At 45.8% G+C, this 16,356-nt stretch overlaps 1 protein-coding gene across 1 annotated transcript in view; it reads left to right on the top strand.

Moving 5' to 3' along the window:
• Positions 1-362: 362 nt before the first annotated feature.
• The window catches only part of Rab40b (RAB40B, member RAS oncogene family), a 32,131-nt gene continuing 16,137 nt past the window's right edge, over positions 363-16,356 (top strand). The window contains exon 1 of the mRNA XM_005350917.2: positions 363-594. Within this exon, the coding sequence (XP_005350974.1) occupies positions 450-594 (145 nt within the window). The 5' untranslated portion in view covers positions 363-449. The remainder of the gene's footprint in view (positions 595-16,356) is intronic.

The following is a 16,356-nucleotide window of genomic DNA, read 5'->3' as shown; positions in this document are numbered from 1 at the left end:
CCAGGCAGGGTCTCACTTCCCACACACCAATCTGAAGCCTGCTCCCGTTGTGCACTAGCTCACCGGGAGGAGTGACATTGGCCACGCCTTTCCTCGCCATCCCTTTCTTCCATTGGTTGTGGAAGCAGGCCTCCCGCCTCCTCTTCCTTCTGGCACGGCCCATCACCGCCTCGGGATCTCCATTGGTCGAGGCAACAAGTCCTCCCAAGAGGGGCGGTGGGCGAGGTGCAGAGGCGTTAAGAACTAGATGGACGAGCTTGCTAGCCAATGAGCATGTGTATTGACACCTCAGCAACTGCGACTCACCAATGACAAGGTGGGGTGGGCGGGGCGCTGCGGCTGTCAAGCGCCCCTGGCCGGTGGAGCAAACGCGTTCCCCGCGGAGCTCGGGGACCTGCAGCCGCCTGCGCGCAGCTTGGGGCCGGTATGGGAGGGGTGGCCAGGCCGGCATGATGAGCGCCCTGGGCAGCCCTGTGCGGGCCTACGATTTTCTACTTAAGTTCCTGCTGGTGGGCGACAGCGACGTGGGCAAGGGCGAGATCCTGGCCAGCTTGCAGGACGGAGCAGCCGAGTCTCCTTATGGCCACCCGGCGGGTGAGCGCGGCGGCGGGAGCGCGGTCGCAGCACCCGGAGGCGCAGCGCTGGGGTCTCGGTGCGAGCGGCCGCTCCAGAGTGGGTGTAGCCCACGGAGCGACTGGGCAGGGCTAGGTCCCGCATGCTGGGGTAGACTGCGCGCTGTGGGCAGAGTCCGCAAAGCGGCTCGGGGTGGGTGTCGAGGGAGACCGCAGGTGCGAGCGACCTGTCTGGGAGAAGTGAGTGGGATTGCGGGAGGTGTGGGCAGAGAGGCAGCGGACTAGGGAACAGGAGAGTCCACGGGCTCCGGGGCCGTGACCTTTTGGTGCGTGGGACTGCAAGCAGAGAGTAACAAGACTAGGCTTGAGCCTCGTGTTCCAAGCACCTAGCACTGGGGCTCCCTGTTCTAGTGGACAGGACTTCTAGGAGGAAGCGCCTCAGTGACCCTGTGGAGCTGGCTTGAGTGTATGAAGGTGCCCAACTAAGAGGCTTGGGAGACTGGACACAGATGAGACTGGAGAGCCTCTGGCTTGAGGGCAGTGAGCAGTGTGCCCTAGAAGTTTGAGGTTCGAGACCCTGCACCCCAGAGGAAGAAAACACTGGGGCAGAAACCTGGGCCAGACATACAAGAATAGTCATGTGGTGACGCCTCCCTCATACTGTGGCTGTGGAGAAAGACTATTGTGATTGCCTTTTGGTATCATCGTGAGGTTTCAACTCACCTTTCTAGGACAGACCTCCGTCCTCCGGGCTTGCAGGCATCTCTAGCCCCTTGGCAATGCCACATGGGCTAGCAAGGCTCTAAAAAGCGTATGGTCCAGGGCCGGTAACTGCCAGCCTGGACAGCACAGATTTAGACCTTTAGGGCAAAGTTCTGTTGGACAGCGCTACCCCAAGAGCAGGCTTGTATCCACAGTCCGGTCTTCAGGTCTGGGTGCTCAATGAGGCACTGGCCTCAGCAGAGGAAGAGTCAAACATTTAGAGAACCCCAAGAGGGATATGAGTCCCACAGTAGTTGACCGATGTGGGTAGTGAGAAAGACGTTGATGACATGTGAGCAGCCTGCTTAGATTGAGCAAGGCCCTCTGAGCTTCTGTTGCTTTCCTTCATATTTTATTGTCGACGTGGCTGAAAAAGAACTGATACCATAGTTGTGGCCTTTGTGGACTTTTGATTTACTAAATATTTCTTCTAGGGCTAAGAAAAGGGAGTAGGAAGAACAGGCCGGGTATGGTGGCTCACATCTGTAATCCCAGCATTCAAGAAGCAGAGGGGGTTAAATGGACATGAATTTGAAGCTAGCCTGGGCTACAATGTGAGACCCTTTCTGGGAGAGGGGGTAAAGAAAACAGAATAGGAGGGAGAAAAGAGGGGAGAGGAGAAAAGAAAGAAGAAATATAAATAAATGGGGGAGAAACACCATTATGAGGATGGGGCCATTATGCTGTTATCAGGACGACAGACATTTCGTCGTGAGACTCTCGGTGCTTTGGCAGCGGAGGGGGATGTTTGCAGCACCACGCTCCACTCTCCCACCCATATCCTGGTTTTGTAGCCCACTTTGCAATTCTCATACTGCTGAGGTTCATAACCCTCGAGTCTGTATTGTGGCTCTAATATCAAGGTGCTTGGTGTTTGTGCAGTGTTCACCTGGATTCAGCACTGGCTAACCCTTTGAAGCATAGCTTACTCCCAGGTTCTTTGTGGTGCCGCTTCACCTCTTGACTAGCTGCTTCTCGTTACCAGTTATCCAGGAAAGACTAAGAGCTTTTTTGAGTTGCTTGCACTGAGAACACCATTGTCTGTCTTTGGACGATGCCTTGGCTGTACATAGTGTTCCTAGACTAGACTGCTCTTTTCCCTCAACACCTGGGAACTTGTTCACTGTCTGTCTAGTAGTTGATGTTGTCATGGTGAAAGCCTCCAGTCAACTGACTTCCTAGATGGGTAGTCTGCCGTTTCTTCAGGAATTTCTGAAGACTGTTTTTCTTTTCCTTCCAGTTCCTTGCTTAATCAGGCCATGACTCAGAGGTTTTGGTATATTAGATATTCTGAGTTCCTAGATTTAAAAAAATATTTTCTTAATTTCAGAGGAATTTGTTCTTATGTCCATAAAAATATCCTCTATTGGTTTTGTATTAGTTTCTTGTATGCTGTTACAAAAAATGACTACCAGCTGTCTTAAAACAACAGAAGTGTATTCTCTCGTAGTTTTGGGTCTGGTAATCTACAGTTTGGCTGACCTAAAGGCAAGGCATAAGTAGGACATGGAACTCAAGGAGAGTCTTCTAGCTTGTCTTTCTCAACTTCTAGAACCTTCCTGCACCCCAGGGCTCCGAGCCCCTCTCTTGGTCTTCAGCACCATTGGCAGCCATTGTGTTTTCTTTCTCATTTCCCTTCACTCTGACATGAATTTTTCTGCCTCCCTTTCCACTTCCACAGACCCTGTGATAACTTTTGTGCACTTAGACGATCTGGGACAATATCTCTGTCTTAATACTTTCTATTACCAACTTTAATGCCATCTGCAACCTAACACATTCACAGATTATGAGGCTTGAGCGTGCACATTGATGAGATACCTGCTGTTCTTCCCTGCAGTTTTAGGCTGGACGTCTGTGTATTGTCCAAATGCAGTCACTATGTTGTTCTTTTTTTTTTCTTTATAGACCAGGCTGGCCTCAAACTCTCAGAGATCTGTCTGCTTCTGCCTCCCAAGTGCTGGGATTAAAGGTGCGTGGCACCACCACCCGGCTAGCTTGTCTTTCTTTATTGAGCATTTTGCTTTTAGTAAATTATTTACAGTTAGTTCCAACTTAGTTTTTAATTGAGGAATGATGTCATTCCAAAGTTTTTCTTTATTTTTGCTATATTCCTCTTTTCAATTTAAACAGTTTTCACATTTCATTGAAAATCTCCTTGAGGGGCTGTGGAGATGGTTCAGTTAAGAGCACTCACTGCTCTTCCAGAGGACCTGGGTTCCGTGTCCAGCACCGACATGGTGCTGGAACTCACAACTGCCTGTAACTGTAGTTCCCACAGATCTGACGTGTTCATCTGGCCTCTGAAGGCACCAGGCAAGCACAGGCTACACATACCTGCATGCAGGCAAATCGTTAATACACAGAAAGTAAACATAAATGAAACTTTAAAGTAAAAAGTGTCAAATATCTATTTGAGTTCATAGTTTACTGACTTAAAGTTTTTGTTAGATTACTGTGTTGTCAAAGCAGGCAGAAGGGACTTTCTTTTGTCCCTTGGTCCTTTGTCATGCTTTCGCTACTCTTAACGTTTTGGGGTGACATGTGCTGTAGAATGGTACACATTCTGTTGTTACACAGCTTAGCCTAACATGCCATGTTACCAGCATCCAGATTAAGATGCGATTCTGCCAGCCTCCCCTCTACCAGTCCCAGCATGCCCCTCAATATAAACACAATCCTGGATTTTGACAGAATAGGTCACTCTTGCCTGAATCTACACGGTGGAAAAGAGAATCCCTCAGCGTCTGCTCCTCTGTGAGTGCTTCTCTGGCTCCTATATGCATATGGGGTTCTTGTTTGTAAATCCTTTATGTGGCCACACTATGGCTTTCCGGTCCTGCCGGTTATGGGAATGTGTGTGGTTTCCAGTTACTGATGATAATGGTTTTCTTTGCTGTGCACTGTGTAGTGCTTGTCTTTTTCACTTCTGTTAGCAATGCTGAGTTTAAGACACGTGTGTGGGGCTGAGTGTGTAGCTTAGTCATACAGCATGTGCCTTTCCATATGTGTGACCATGGGCTCAGTTCCCATAACCACACACACACACACACACACACACACACACACACACGCACACACCAGACGTGAATACTTACACATACATTTAACTCTGGTGCATACATTTCGACAAGAGCTGTGGTGACTTATAGCCTCACCAACACTTCAATACTTTCCTTTTACATTTTAGCTGTTCTCTTTTGCTTGATTTTAGATTTTTTTTTTAAATTGTTATGAGTATTTTGCCTTCATGCACGTAGGTACTCCACATAGATGTCTGGTACCCATGAATATCAGAAGAAGATGTTGGATTCCCTGGGACTGGAATTATGGAAAGTTGTGAGCTATATGTGGGGGCTGGGAACCAAACCCAGGTTCTTCAAAAGAGCATCATGGGCTCTTAACTACTGAGCCATCTCTCCAGTCCCTCTTTTGTTTATTTTAGTGTAAGGTCTAGGGGATGTAGCTCGTTTGGCAGAGTGCTTTCCTAACGTGCATGAAGGCCTAGAGTTGCTCCTCAACACCACATTAAAGAAACAAAATAAGCCAGGTGGTGGTGGCGCACGCCTTTAATCCCAGCAATTGGGAGGCAGAGGTAGTGGATCTCTGTGAGTTTGAGGCCAGCCTGGTCCACAAGAGCTAATTCCAGGACAATTAGGGTTGTTATACAGAGGAAACAAAACAAGACAAAACAAAACGAAAAACCTAGATGTAGTGGCATAGAATGGCAATCTCAGCATTTAAGAGGTCAGCTTGAAGCAGGAAAATTAGGAGTTCAAGATCATCCTTGGATATATAGAAAGTTCAAGGCCAGCCTGGGCTACATGAGATCCAACCTCAAAATGACACAGAAATATTTTTAAGCATTTGTTTAGGATTTTTATTTTCTGTTGGCTAATGAAATCAAACACATTTTCATTTTTTATTTCTTGTTTTATCAAATATGCAGGGCTTTGGCTTTTTTTCACGGAGCTTGATTATTTTTAGTGATTGGTGGGAGTGTTTAAAAATATGTCTATGAGTCTTGTGTTAGTTACTTGCCCTGTGCATAGTGACTCTCCCTGGGAGCATTTTGTCAATCCTTTTGAGCAAACAGAAGACTCTGATTTTAACATAACCAAGACTATCAATGCCTCATGGTTGGAGGTGAGTTTTGTGTCCTATTGACACGCAGTGAAAATGTTCCCTTCTAAAAGCTGTTGGTCTACCTTTGATACCAATTGCTGTCTTCCAGTTGGGATGTGGTATGAGTGATTGTCTTGTTTATTTGTCTTTTTTTTTTTTTTTGTATTGCTGTGAGAAGTATCATGACCAAAAGCAATTTGGGAAAGTTTTATTTCATCTTGCAGTCCATCATAAAAGAAAGTCAGGACAGGAACTCAAAGCAGGACCTAAGGCAGACGTCGTGGAGGAATGCTACTGACTGGCTTGCTTAGTTTGTTTATGTATATATAGAGGGCCACCTGCAAAGGGATGGTGCTACCCACAGTGGGCAGGTCCTTCCACATCGATCATCAATCAGGAAAATGCCCCGCAGGTTTGCCTACAGCCCAGTGTAGTGGGTGATTCTTTTAGCTGGGATTCTCTCTTCTCAGATGACTCTAGCCTCTGTTAAGCTGACAGAAGAACAAAAACAGTGAACACAGAAATCAACGCACATTTTGTAATTTTTTGACAGTTAGCTAACCAGTTGGAGAAATGTCTTCCCTCTTCTGTGCCACCTCTTTGACAACAGTTCTTGGAGTACTCTGGGCCTGAGCAGTTGGTCTGTATGTTAGCTGGCTTCCCGTTTCTATAACAAATAGCTGAGGTGTTCGCTTTATAAAGACAAAAGGTTTAATTCACAGTTCTGGAGATTTAATCTGTGACCAGCTGGCCCTGACGCTTTGAGCCTGGTGCAAGGCAGTAAGTACATCAGGATGAGAGCATGGGAGGAGGAAAGCCCCTTATCTCCTCAAACAGAAAGCAAAAGAAGAGCAAAGAGGCAGCTGAGATTCCACCGTGACCTAAGACTTCACACCAGCCGGCTCAAGGCTCCATCCATTACCAAAAGTGTCACCCTAAGAGCACACCAAAGCGTGCAGGCTGCTGGGGACAGTCATCCAAACCGTGGCAGCTGGTTTGCGCCCCTCTGAGCATGCCTCATTCATGCAAGCTCCTCCTGTCTTGCTGAGGGAGTCCTGTGAGGTGTGTTCTCGTTAGCGTAATGACTTGGTCCTTTTGCTGTCCTTTGTCCGGCAGCTGGAAGGCAAAGGGTCTTGGGTTCAGGGTCCTGCCACCTATGAGGACCCTTGCTATGGTGCCTGTTTCCCAAGGGACCTGTCTTCCATTCCTGCGGCGACTGTGGTGTCCTGGTCTCTCCCAAGGTTCTCTCTCCTGACCAGCAAGCGGGTCTCCAGTTCAACCTTCCTGGAATGTTCTGTTTATTCTTTCCCAAGTAGGCACAGGAGGAACAGGGCTGGTAGTTTTTACACATATCCCACAACAGGTTTCTCCCCTTTGCCTCAGTGGCTGGTATGTCCCACACCAGCTCCTGACCTTCCTTTCCCAGATCGAGGACTGTTCTGTATTTTATGAATTTCATTAGGGAAGGGAAGTGGATTAAACAGACCCCAAATACTACATCTGTTGCTTCCCAAATGCTTCCAGCAGAACAGGCATGCCATGTTCCCTGACTACTTCCCTTCTTGGCTGTGTCTCCAGCTCCTTTTTTTTATGATTTATTTATTTTTGTTTTACGCGCTTTGGTGTTTGCCTGCACGTATATCTGTGTGAGGCTGTCAGATCACTCACAGGTGAATTACAGACGTGAGTGCTGGAAATTGAGCCCAGTCCTTTGAAAGAGCAGCCAGTGCTGTTAACCACCGAGCCATCTCTCCAGCCTTTCCAGCTCCTTCTTCTCAGGAAAAATCTCCCTATTTTTTTTTTTTAATTTCATTTTCACCAAGAGATAATAATAATTCCCATGTTTTGAGAGTATACAAGAATCATTTAGAGAGCCGGGCTGTGGTGGCGCATGCCTTTAATCCCAGCACTCGGGAGGTAGAGGCAGGAGGATCTCTGTGAGTTCGAGGCCAGCCTGGTCTTACAAGAGCTAGTTCCAGGACAGGCTCTAAAGCTACAGAGAAACCGTATCTCAAAAAAACAAAACAAAAGAACCATTTAGGGGGACAAGTTCTATTATCAGGCCCCAAGAGGGTGAATAATGCCCTTAAGATTGTAAAGTGGCCTCCGCTATATGGAGGTGCGTGGAAGAGCCAGGATATGGACAGGAAGGGGAGGGGAGCTTAGGGAACTTTGCAATATCCCCACCACTCAGAAGTCTCACTCTAAGAAATAATGTTCAGGAAAGCCCCTTTCCTTAATACTCCGTCCATACAAGGAGCACTAAGGCTTCCTTAGTCAGTGGCCCAGTTGTAATTTTTTCCCCTTTCTTTTTGCTCCTGACAACTGTTCCTCCCAGAGCTGTCCTTTCCTCCTCTTTCTGTTCTGCAGGCAACCCTGCATTTGCTCATTTGCATAGCTACCCTGCAGGTTTCCCATGGCAACCTGTTTAAGACTTAAAACGTGTTGCATAAAGTCATCGCTTCCCGGTGTGAACTCAAGAGTTCCAACCTGAACCCGTGCCCTCTGGAGAAGCTCCCTAAAGAGGGTCTGCTCTCCTACTTCTTTACAGACCGTGGTGCCACGTATGAACATTCTTTTCAATGCAATTTTTTTTTAATGTTGAGAAATGCTTCTGTGTACTTGAAAACAATAAAGCTGCATTTGCGTCTGTGTGTGATACTGGTAGTGAGCCTAGGGCCTCCTATGTGCTAGGCATTGCTCAAATATAGCCCTCTTTTTCCATTTGTTTGCTTTTGTTGTTGTTTGGGTATTGTTTTTTTTAGTCTTGTTTATTTTGTATTATTATTATTATTTGATTTTCGAGACAAGGTTTCTCTGTAGTTTTGGAGCCTGTCCTGGAAATAGCTCTTGTAGACAAGGTTGTCCTCGAACTCACAGAGATCCGCCTGCCTCTGCCTCCTGAGTGCTACGATTAAAGGTGTGCACCACCACCATCTGGCTTCTTGTGTTTTTTGATACAGGGTTTTGCTATGTAGCTCTGGCTGGCTTGGAACTCATAGAGGTCTGACTGCCTCTGCCTCTGGAGTATTAAAGTATTAAAGGTATGTGCTACCATGCCATGCCTCCTTTTGTTACTCTCTGGTTTTGAGATGGCTTCTTACTAGGTTGTCGAGCCTAGCCTTGAATTCACTCTGCAGTCCCCTTAGTCTTGAACTTGCAAATCTCAGGTGTGCGGAGTGCAACTCTGAGCATCTAGTGCAATGGGCCATATCAACACGCATGTGCAGGCTGTGGGTGCTTTTTGCAGTATAAGATTTTTAAACTATGTTTCAAACTTTATTCCCACATGTACCTTGCTTAATTTGCTACCCTCAGAGAAAAGATTACGTACAAATAAAACGCTGAAAAATTCTGCAGTGTCCCACGGACTTACACTTAAAAACGCATGAGATGAAGGTCCTACCTACAGAGTCATAAATAATTTTTTATTTATTTTTGAAATGTTTACATTTGTGTGTGTGCACACTACAGCTCACATGAGGAGGACAACTTGAAGGGGTCAGTTCTCTCCTTCCGCTACGTGAATCCTGGGCTGGACCTCTGGTTTTACAGCAGATGCATTTGTCCACTGAACCATGACCCCAGCCTCAAAATAATTTTCAAGAGTATTTATTTGAGACTTGGTATGTGGACTGGGTATGTAGATAGAATGCTTGCCTAACGGGCGTGAAGTTCTGGGTTTACACACCTATGGTCCTGTCACTCAGGCAGTAGAAGTGGATCTGAAGTGCAAGGTGAAGGTCAAGCTAGCTGAGAGACGTGAGACTCTACCTCATTTTTTTTTTTTAAAAAATGTTTATGACAAAAAAATGCAGCTCACAGGAATTTCTTCTCTTTTTAATGTTATCTCAGAGTTGGTTCATTCCAGCTGATCTCGCCCTTTTAAGGCTTTTTAGAATTTGTAATAAGCTTTGGGTCTCACCGTCAGCCCTTTACCACTCAAGGGTGTGGGGGAAGAAGCATCAGCGTGGATTATCCAAGAAACAGTCTCCGGGAGGCCCGTTGGCATTAGCTCATCTCTTCTGTCTCCACCTGACCTCCACGGTGGTATTGTCTGTTGTCCTTGCTGGTGGGGTTGTTATAGTGAAGTTATTGCTTCTTGGTTCATAAGCAGCTGTGTCTCCAGTACCTGGTATAATGTTGACCCCAAAGAAGTGGATAGGGCTTTCTCTTTTAAAAAAATGCATTAGGGTGTTTAGCCTGTGTATCTGTGTACCATATACATGCAGTGGTCACAGAGATCACAAAGGGGCACTGGATCCCCGGATCCCCAGGAACTTGATTTACAGGGGGTTGTTAGCCACCATGTGGGTTCTGGAAACCGAATCTGGGGCCTCTGGAAGAACAACTACTGAACCATCTCATCAACCCACTCTTTTTTTCCAAGTTTTGTTGGCATGTACAGTTCATAAGTATGGAACTATGTGTATGATCTTTGGGCCATTTAGACGATTTTATTTTTATTTTTTCACAGCATGATTTTTCTTCTTTTAACATTTTGTTTATTTATCATGTATGCCATATGCCGTGGCATGAAGTTTAGGACAACACAATTTATGGGAACTGGCTCTCTCTCTTCTACCATGTGTGTTCTGGGAAGGGGGTTCAGGTCATCAGGCTTGATAAGTGCCTCATTCTCTGAACCATTCATCTCTTCATCTCGCTAGCCCACAGCATTGTTTTTCTTTTGAGAATGAATTTGGCTACATGCTTTGTTTTTTCTAAACTGGACTTGGCATTCCATGATATTTGGGGTTGGGAGGGGGGTTTAGTTGTTGCTGTTGTTTTAGTTTTGAGACATAATTTCACTATGTATTTCTAACTGGAACTCACTATGAAGACCAGGCTGGCCTTGAACTCAGGGAGATCTGCCTTCCTCTTTCTCCTGAGTTTTAATCAAAGGCATGTGCCACCATAGCTATCATCGATCTTAATTTCCTTTTTTAACCCCACAATTAAAACTTTATTGAAAAATTGACACCAAGACAGAAAACCGTTATTGTATACCGTACAAAACAAAATGTAATTGCACCGTCTTGGTAGAGTGACAGGACTTAGAATAGGACTTTCTGTGATAATACACCAATTTAGCAAATTGCTTGCATCATTAGTGTTGCTTGTTTTCCTGAATGAACAGCCGTCTGTGAATCTGGCTTTTCCTCCTGTATGCTGGAACAACCTACACAAAGAACCACTGTTTGAACATGGCTAAAACAGTGGTAATCTTGTGGCATCTTAGACATTTTACATCCATGAAAGAAGAATTTGGACTTTGGACAGTGGGTCAGGGTGTCTGACCTCAGATGTGTGCCTGTATACCACATGCACGTAGTACTTAAAGGCATAAGGGGGCGCTGAGTCTCCTGAATCCGGAATTACCGGTGGTTGTGAGTACCTGGAATTGAACTCAGTTTCTTTGCAAAAGCAGCCAGTGCTCTTAACCACAGAGCCATCTCTCCAGCCCACTGATTATTAGATTCTGAACATATTGTATTGAATTCAGATACACAAGCCCACTGATTGTCAGACTCTGAACATATTGTATCGAATTCAGGTACACAAGCCCACTGATTGTTAGACTCTGAACATATTGTATCGAATTCAGATACACAGTTTACAGAATTCCACCAGGTACACAGTTGAGTCTTGGATCCCTAGCTAATGGGGACACTGCCCTGTGATTTCTGTTCCCTAGCCTCCGCTGGCAGAGTGACAGCAAATACAGTTGCACCATCAGGAGCCCAGGCAGAGAGATGCTCCTTTTGTGTGTTAGTGTCAGAGCTTGACAGTCAAGCCAAAGCCCAGGGTGCTGTGGTCCCTGCAGGGTCTGCCTGGTACTAGCTGCTGGTGGTCGTGTCTTAGAAAGAATCCCATAATGTTGCTGATAAAGAATTACATAGGAGGCAGAGGCAGGCGGATCTCTGTGAGTTCGAGACCAGGCTGGTCTACAGAGCTAGTTCCAGGGCAGGCTCCAAAGCCACAGAGAAACCCTGTCTCGAAAAACCAAAAAAAAAAAAGAATTACATAGGGCCGGGCGGTGGTGGCACACGCACACCTTTAATCCCAGCACTTGGGAGGCAGAGGCAGGCGGATCTCTGTGAGTTCGAGACCAGCCTGGTCTACAAGAGCTAGTTTCAGGACAGGCTCCAAAACCACAGAGAAACCCTGTCTTGAAAAACCAAAAAAAAAAAAAAGAATTGCATAGGCCCTCCCAATGCTCCTCAAGTTTTTGACCTCAAACTGTTGCTACACTGTGTGGGTTGTGTATCCCAACCTCCTGCAGTTAACATTTAATTGCCCTCCTCTAAACATGACATTTGAATTGACCGTGTGTTAATATTGTGGGTTGTGGCAGGATTGGTTTGATTGGTTTAAATAACATAAAAGCAAAACAGGTTAAAAGAGGAAGACTCATAAATATCCATATTAAACAGTAATTGGCCTTGTCATGTGGACTATTAATTATTCATACAAAAGGTTATTATCTTAACAGGAAAACATGCATTGACTGCTGTGAAGTTGCACCCTTCTCTCTTAGATTAATAACATCTATGCACAGATGAAATTGGTGTCGTCCGCTCAGAATGCTGTGTGTGTTGGGAGGTCACTGAACGTCTGTGGGGGGTTTGGGTGGAGCCAGTTCATCACAACTACCATCAAACTTGGGGTCAGGTAGCTGGTGTGGGAGGAACCTGCAAAGGGGGGGCTCCTCTGTGAGAGCTTTCCTTAGGCTGTAGAAGAGCAGAGCAGAGGGAGGGGGCGGGCCTTCAAGTGCAGCTAGCTGAGGAAGGCTTCCCAAGCCGCTGTGACAATTGACGTAAATGGGGCCTTACAATAGCTGCAGTGATTCTTAAACAGAGAGAAAGGCAGAGCCTAGAATCAAGCTGTCAGCTAGCCTTGCTCCCTCTGACAGCCTGAGGGGAGGGCCCTTCCTTGCCACCCCACTTCTTGGTATCATTAATCCTTGGTCTTTGGCATAAGGCAGGCTGGCTTGTATGTCTTTTCATCTCCTTATCCTTGTAAGCATACCAGGCACTGGATTGGGGGCCCAAATTAATTCATTATGGCTTCATCTTGGCTACATCTGAAAAGACCCTATTTCTCTTTCAGAATAAGGTTAGGCTCTGGGATTCCAGGGAGCTACAAAGTCTAGAGCAACACCGTTCAATCCAGCACAGACGGCAGTGACCCCCATCTTAAAGATGATTTTCTAGGCAGGCCAAGAGCGTGCTGTGTAGCCAAGGGTGACCCTGGGCTTTTTTTTGTTTGTTTGTTTTTTTGAGAAAAGTCTCACTGCGTAGCCCTGACTGACTTGGAACTCTATGCAGACTAAGGTGACTTCAAATTCTTAGATCTGTCCTTCCTTTGCCTCCTGAGTGCCGGGATTAAAGTGTGTGCCACCACACCTGACAACCTTGAACTTTTTTTTGTTTGTTTGTTTTTGTTTTGTGTTTTTCGAGACCATATTTTTCTGTGTAATAGCCCTGGCTGTCCTGGAACTCACTCTGTAGACCAGGCTGGCCTCAAACTCACTGAGATCCACCTGTCTCTGCTTCTCAAGGGTTGGGATTAAAGGTGTGTACCACCACCTGGCGCTAACCCTGAATTTCGAATCCTCCTGTCTCTACCGCCTGAATGCTGGGATCACAGACATATACCACTGTGTGTGGTTTATGCAGGACTGAGCGTCAAGTCCAGACCTTTGTGGATGCTGGGACAAGTACATATACTACCAGCTGAGCCACAGCCTCGGCCTGGTGCTACCGTTCTCATGAAGGCAGAATCAAGAACTTGGGGTTCCCCTTTCTAGTAGCTGTTAGTCTTGACTTACCCATGTTGGTCTCTGTTGGCTAGGACCCCCAGGACCTCCCTCAAAGTCAGCCTCAGGCTTAGGGTCCTCACCACAGGTCCTGCTAGGCTTTCATGATCCCACAGTGACCGGGCAACCCCAGCCCGACAGACTCGCCAATGACATGGAGGCTTTGTCCTGGCCATCTGTTTTAGTTGCCTTTATCCAAGATCTCCAGTAATATTTTCTAAATTACAAAGGAGAAAAGATAAATGTGAAAGTAACTTTAAAAAAGATTTATTTTTATTCTATGTGAATGGGTGTTCTGCCTAAACGTATGTCTATATATGCTGTGTCCATCCAGTGCCCATGGAGATTAGAAGAGGGCACTGGAGTTAGTCGTTTCTTAGCCACCACGTGCATGCTGGGAACTGGACCCAGGTCCTCTGCAAGAGCAGCCAGTGCTCTTAAGCGCTGAGTTATTTCTCCAACCCCATACAAAAGTAATTTTTACCAGTATCTCCAGTGACCTTTTATTTCTAATAATTGACATTATTACCCACTTACCATCCTTTACTATATTAGAGGAAATTCAAATTATCTACAGAGGAGCTGGAAAGATGGCTCAGCAATTAGGAGCACTGGATGTTCTGTTCTTCTAAAGGTTCTGAGTTCAAGTCCCAACAGCCACATGGTGACTTACAAACGTCTGTAACAGAATCTGAAGCCCTCTGTTGGTGGGCAAGCATACATGCAGACAAAGCACTCACATAAAATAAAGACACAAACCTTTAAAAATAAATGAATTAAACAAATCACAATATATGCAGATACACAATCATATGTATACATATAAACACATTGCTAATTAGATCAGAAAGTTTTGCTCACAGACAAGAACCAAGTGTGTTTTGCTCACTCCCAGGCAACACAGGACAGGCAGGAGGTATGGCTCCCCGGGTCCCTTCCTCCCAGCTGCAATGACAGCAACTCAGGGCCTCACGTGCACCGTGGAATCGCTCCTCCTGTAGACCAGGCCAGGCTGTCCTCAAACTCACAGAGATCCACCTGCCTCTGCCTCCCAAGTGCTAGGATTAAAGGCGTGTGCCACCACTACCTAGTTAAACAGGTGTGTACTGTCATGCTTCTTCCTGGGCTTCTCATATTCATGTTCATTCTCTGGACCACACAGCTCTTAGCCCATTAGTGTAGCATGTCTAATAAAAACCCAGAGACCGATATTGGAGTTCAACCTGAAAGTCAGAAAAGCAATACAGCCAGCCACTGGCTCTTGCCTCTAGCTCAGTCCGAAATTCCTCCAGGAATCCTCAGAATGAGATTGTGTCTGAGAGCTGTCTCCTCCTGTCTTATATTCTTCTCTAGTGCTGGGATTAAAGGTGTGCACCACTACCACCTGGTTTCTATGGCAAACTAGTGTGGCTTCTGGGATTAAGGTGTGTGTCACCATTGCCTGGTCTGTAAGGCTGATCAGTGTGGCTGTTTTACTCTCTGACTCCAGGCAAGCTTTGTTTATTGAAATACAAGTGAAATATCACTACACACAAGGGTCAACAGCTCACACACACCAGCACAACACTCCTGTGTGCTCGTTGGGAGCCCAGTTCCTTCATACATTCTAGATATCTGCAAGGCAACAGGCCCCCATATGTCCAGTCTCCTGCCCTTTCTAACCCTAGGATATTTGTGAGGTTCGGTGTCTTGACGTCATGACATCCTGGCATCTTCCGGGGTAACAGGGACAGGCCAACCTAACCTAGAACAGACAGGTGACTTGCTAGTTCAGGTCACATCCTCTGAGCTAGGTTCCATGAGGCCCTTCCCTTCCCACCGTACACACGCTGTGTTCTATACAGTGTCTGCTATACCAAAAGTGGACCCTGGAAAGGGCACAGAGATCCTCTTAAGATAAGCAATAACCACAGTGGTGTTCTCTGTGCAGATTTAGAACAGGGTGCTGCTAAAAATAGAACTTGGCTTCCCTTACCACGCTTGCCCAGATGAGTGAGCTGACAAGGTAAGCGGTGTGTCCTGGGGAGAAGACAAAAGGCCAAGCTCTTTCTGATATGGTAAAAATCACATATTTGGGATCAGAGTGGACCATCTTAGACTGATTCTATTCAAGTAGCATTGAGTGTGCTCATTACTGTGCAACTGTCACTACTGTCTGCTTACAGACCATTCACTTCGCCCCCAAACCCCTCCATCCCCAGCAACTAATCTGATAGCTTATATTTTGATTCGACCCGATATATTACTCAAAAGTCAGGTGCTCGGAAACAAACATGCTATACATTACATTTAATCAATATTTGCACCCTAAGTGATCTTTCGTATGAAGGGGCACATTCCTGTCGACTTACTCCCAGAAATAGAGAGCAGCAGCTGGTGGAGGAGTCAAAATAGATTACTAAATCACTTATTCATCTGAGTGTGCAGAGAATAGCTTGGTGTTTGATTTTTTTTTTCTTTTTTTGTGCGTGAGGTTTTTTTTTAAGGTTAAAATTATCTTTCTATTAATAACCCTGTTATTCTGACTCAGTGGGCATTCTGACAGGCTTTGTTTTAGAAGTTTCCTTTATTTTAATCATATTCTTTTTCAGTATTTATTGTGTATGTGCGCACACACGTCATTGTGGGCCATGTCACACATGTGGAGGTCAGAGGAAACTTACAGGAGCCAGTTCTCCTCCCGCTGATTGTGTCCCAGAGATCAAATGCAGGGGGCAAGCACCCTTACCCACAGAGCCATCTCATTGGCCTGTCTCACCTCATAGGCAGAGTTAGCCACATTCAATGAATTTTAATAGTATTTTTTATGCTGACACTGACAGCATCAGTGTTACCATCTCATGGATCAAAATGTAACAACAACAAAAGAAACATAACAAGACAACAGATGAGCTGATATCAAAAAAACATTGGCCAGAATAAAGCAAAATATCTCAGAAACTAAAGAAAGATTATGAAAGATTCTTATGTTGTGTGAACCTAAAATTAGCTCTGTGAATCCTTGACTTCTGTGTCTGTGTGCTTTGTGGCCATATTAGATAATAGATAGGTAGGTAGATAGATAGATGATGGATG

The sequence above is a fragment of the Microtus ochrogaster genome, chromosome 7 (assembly GCF_000317375.1).
Source record: "Microtus ochrogaster isolate Prairie Vole_2 chromosome 7, MicOch1.0, whole genome shotgun sequence".
NCBI classification, from domain to species: domain Eukaryota; kingdom Metazoa; phylum Chordata; class Mammalia; order Rodentia; family Cricetidae; genus Microtus; species Microtus ochrogaster.
This window is presented reverse-complemented; position numbering and strand designations above follow the sequence as displayed.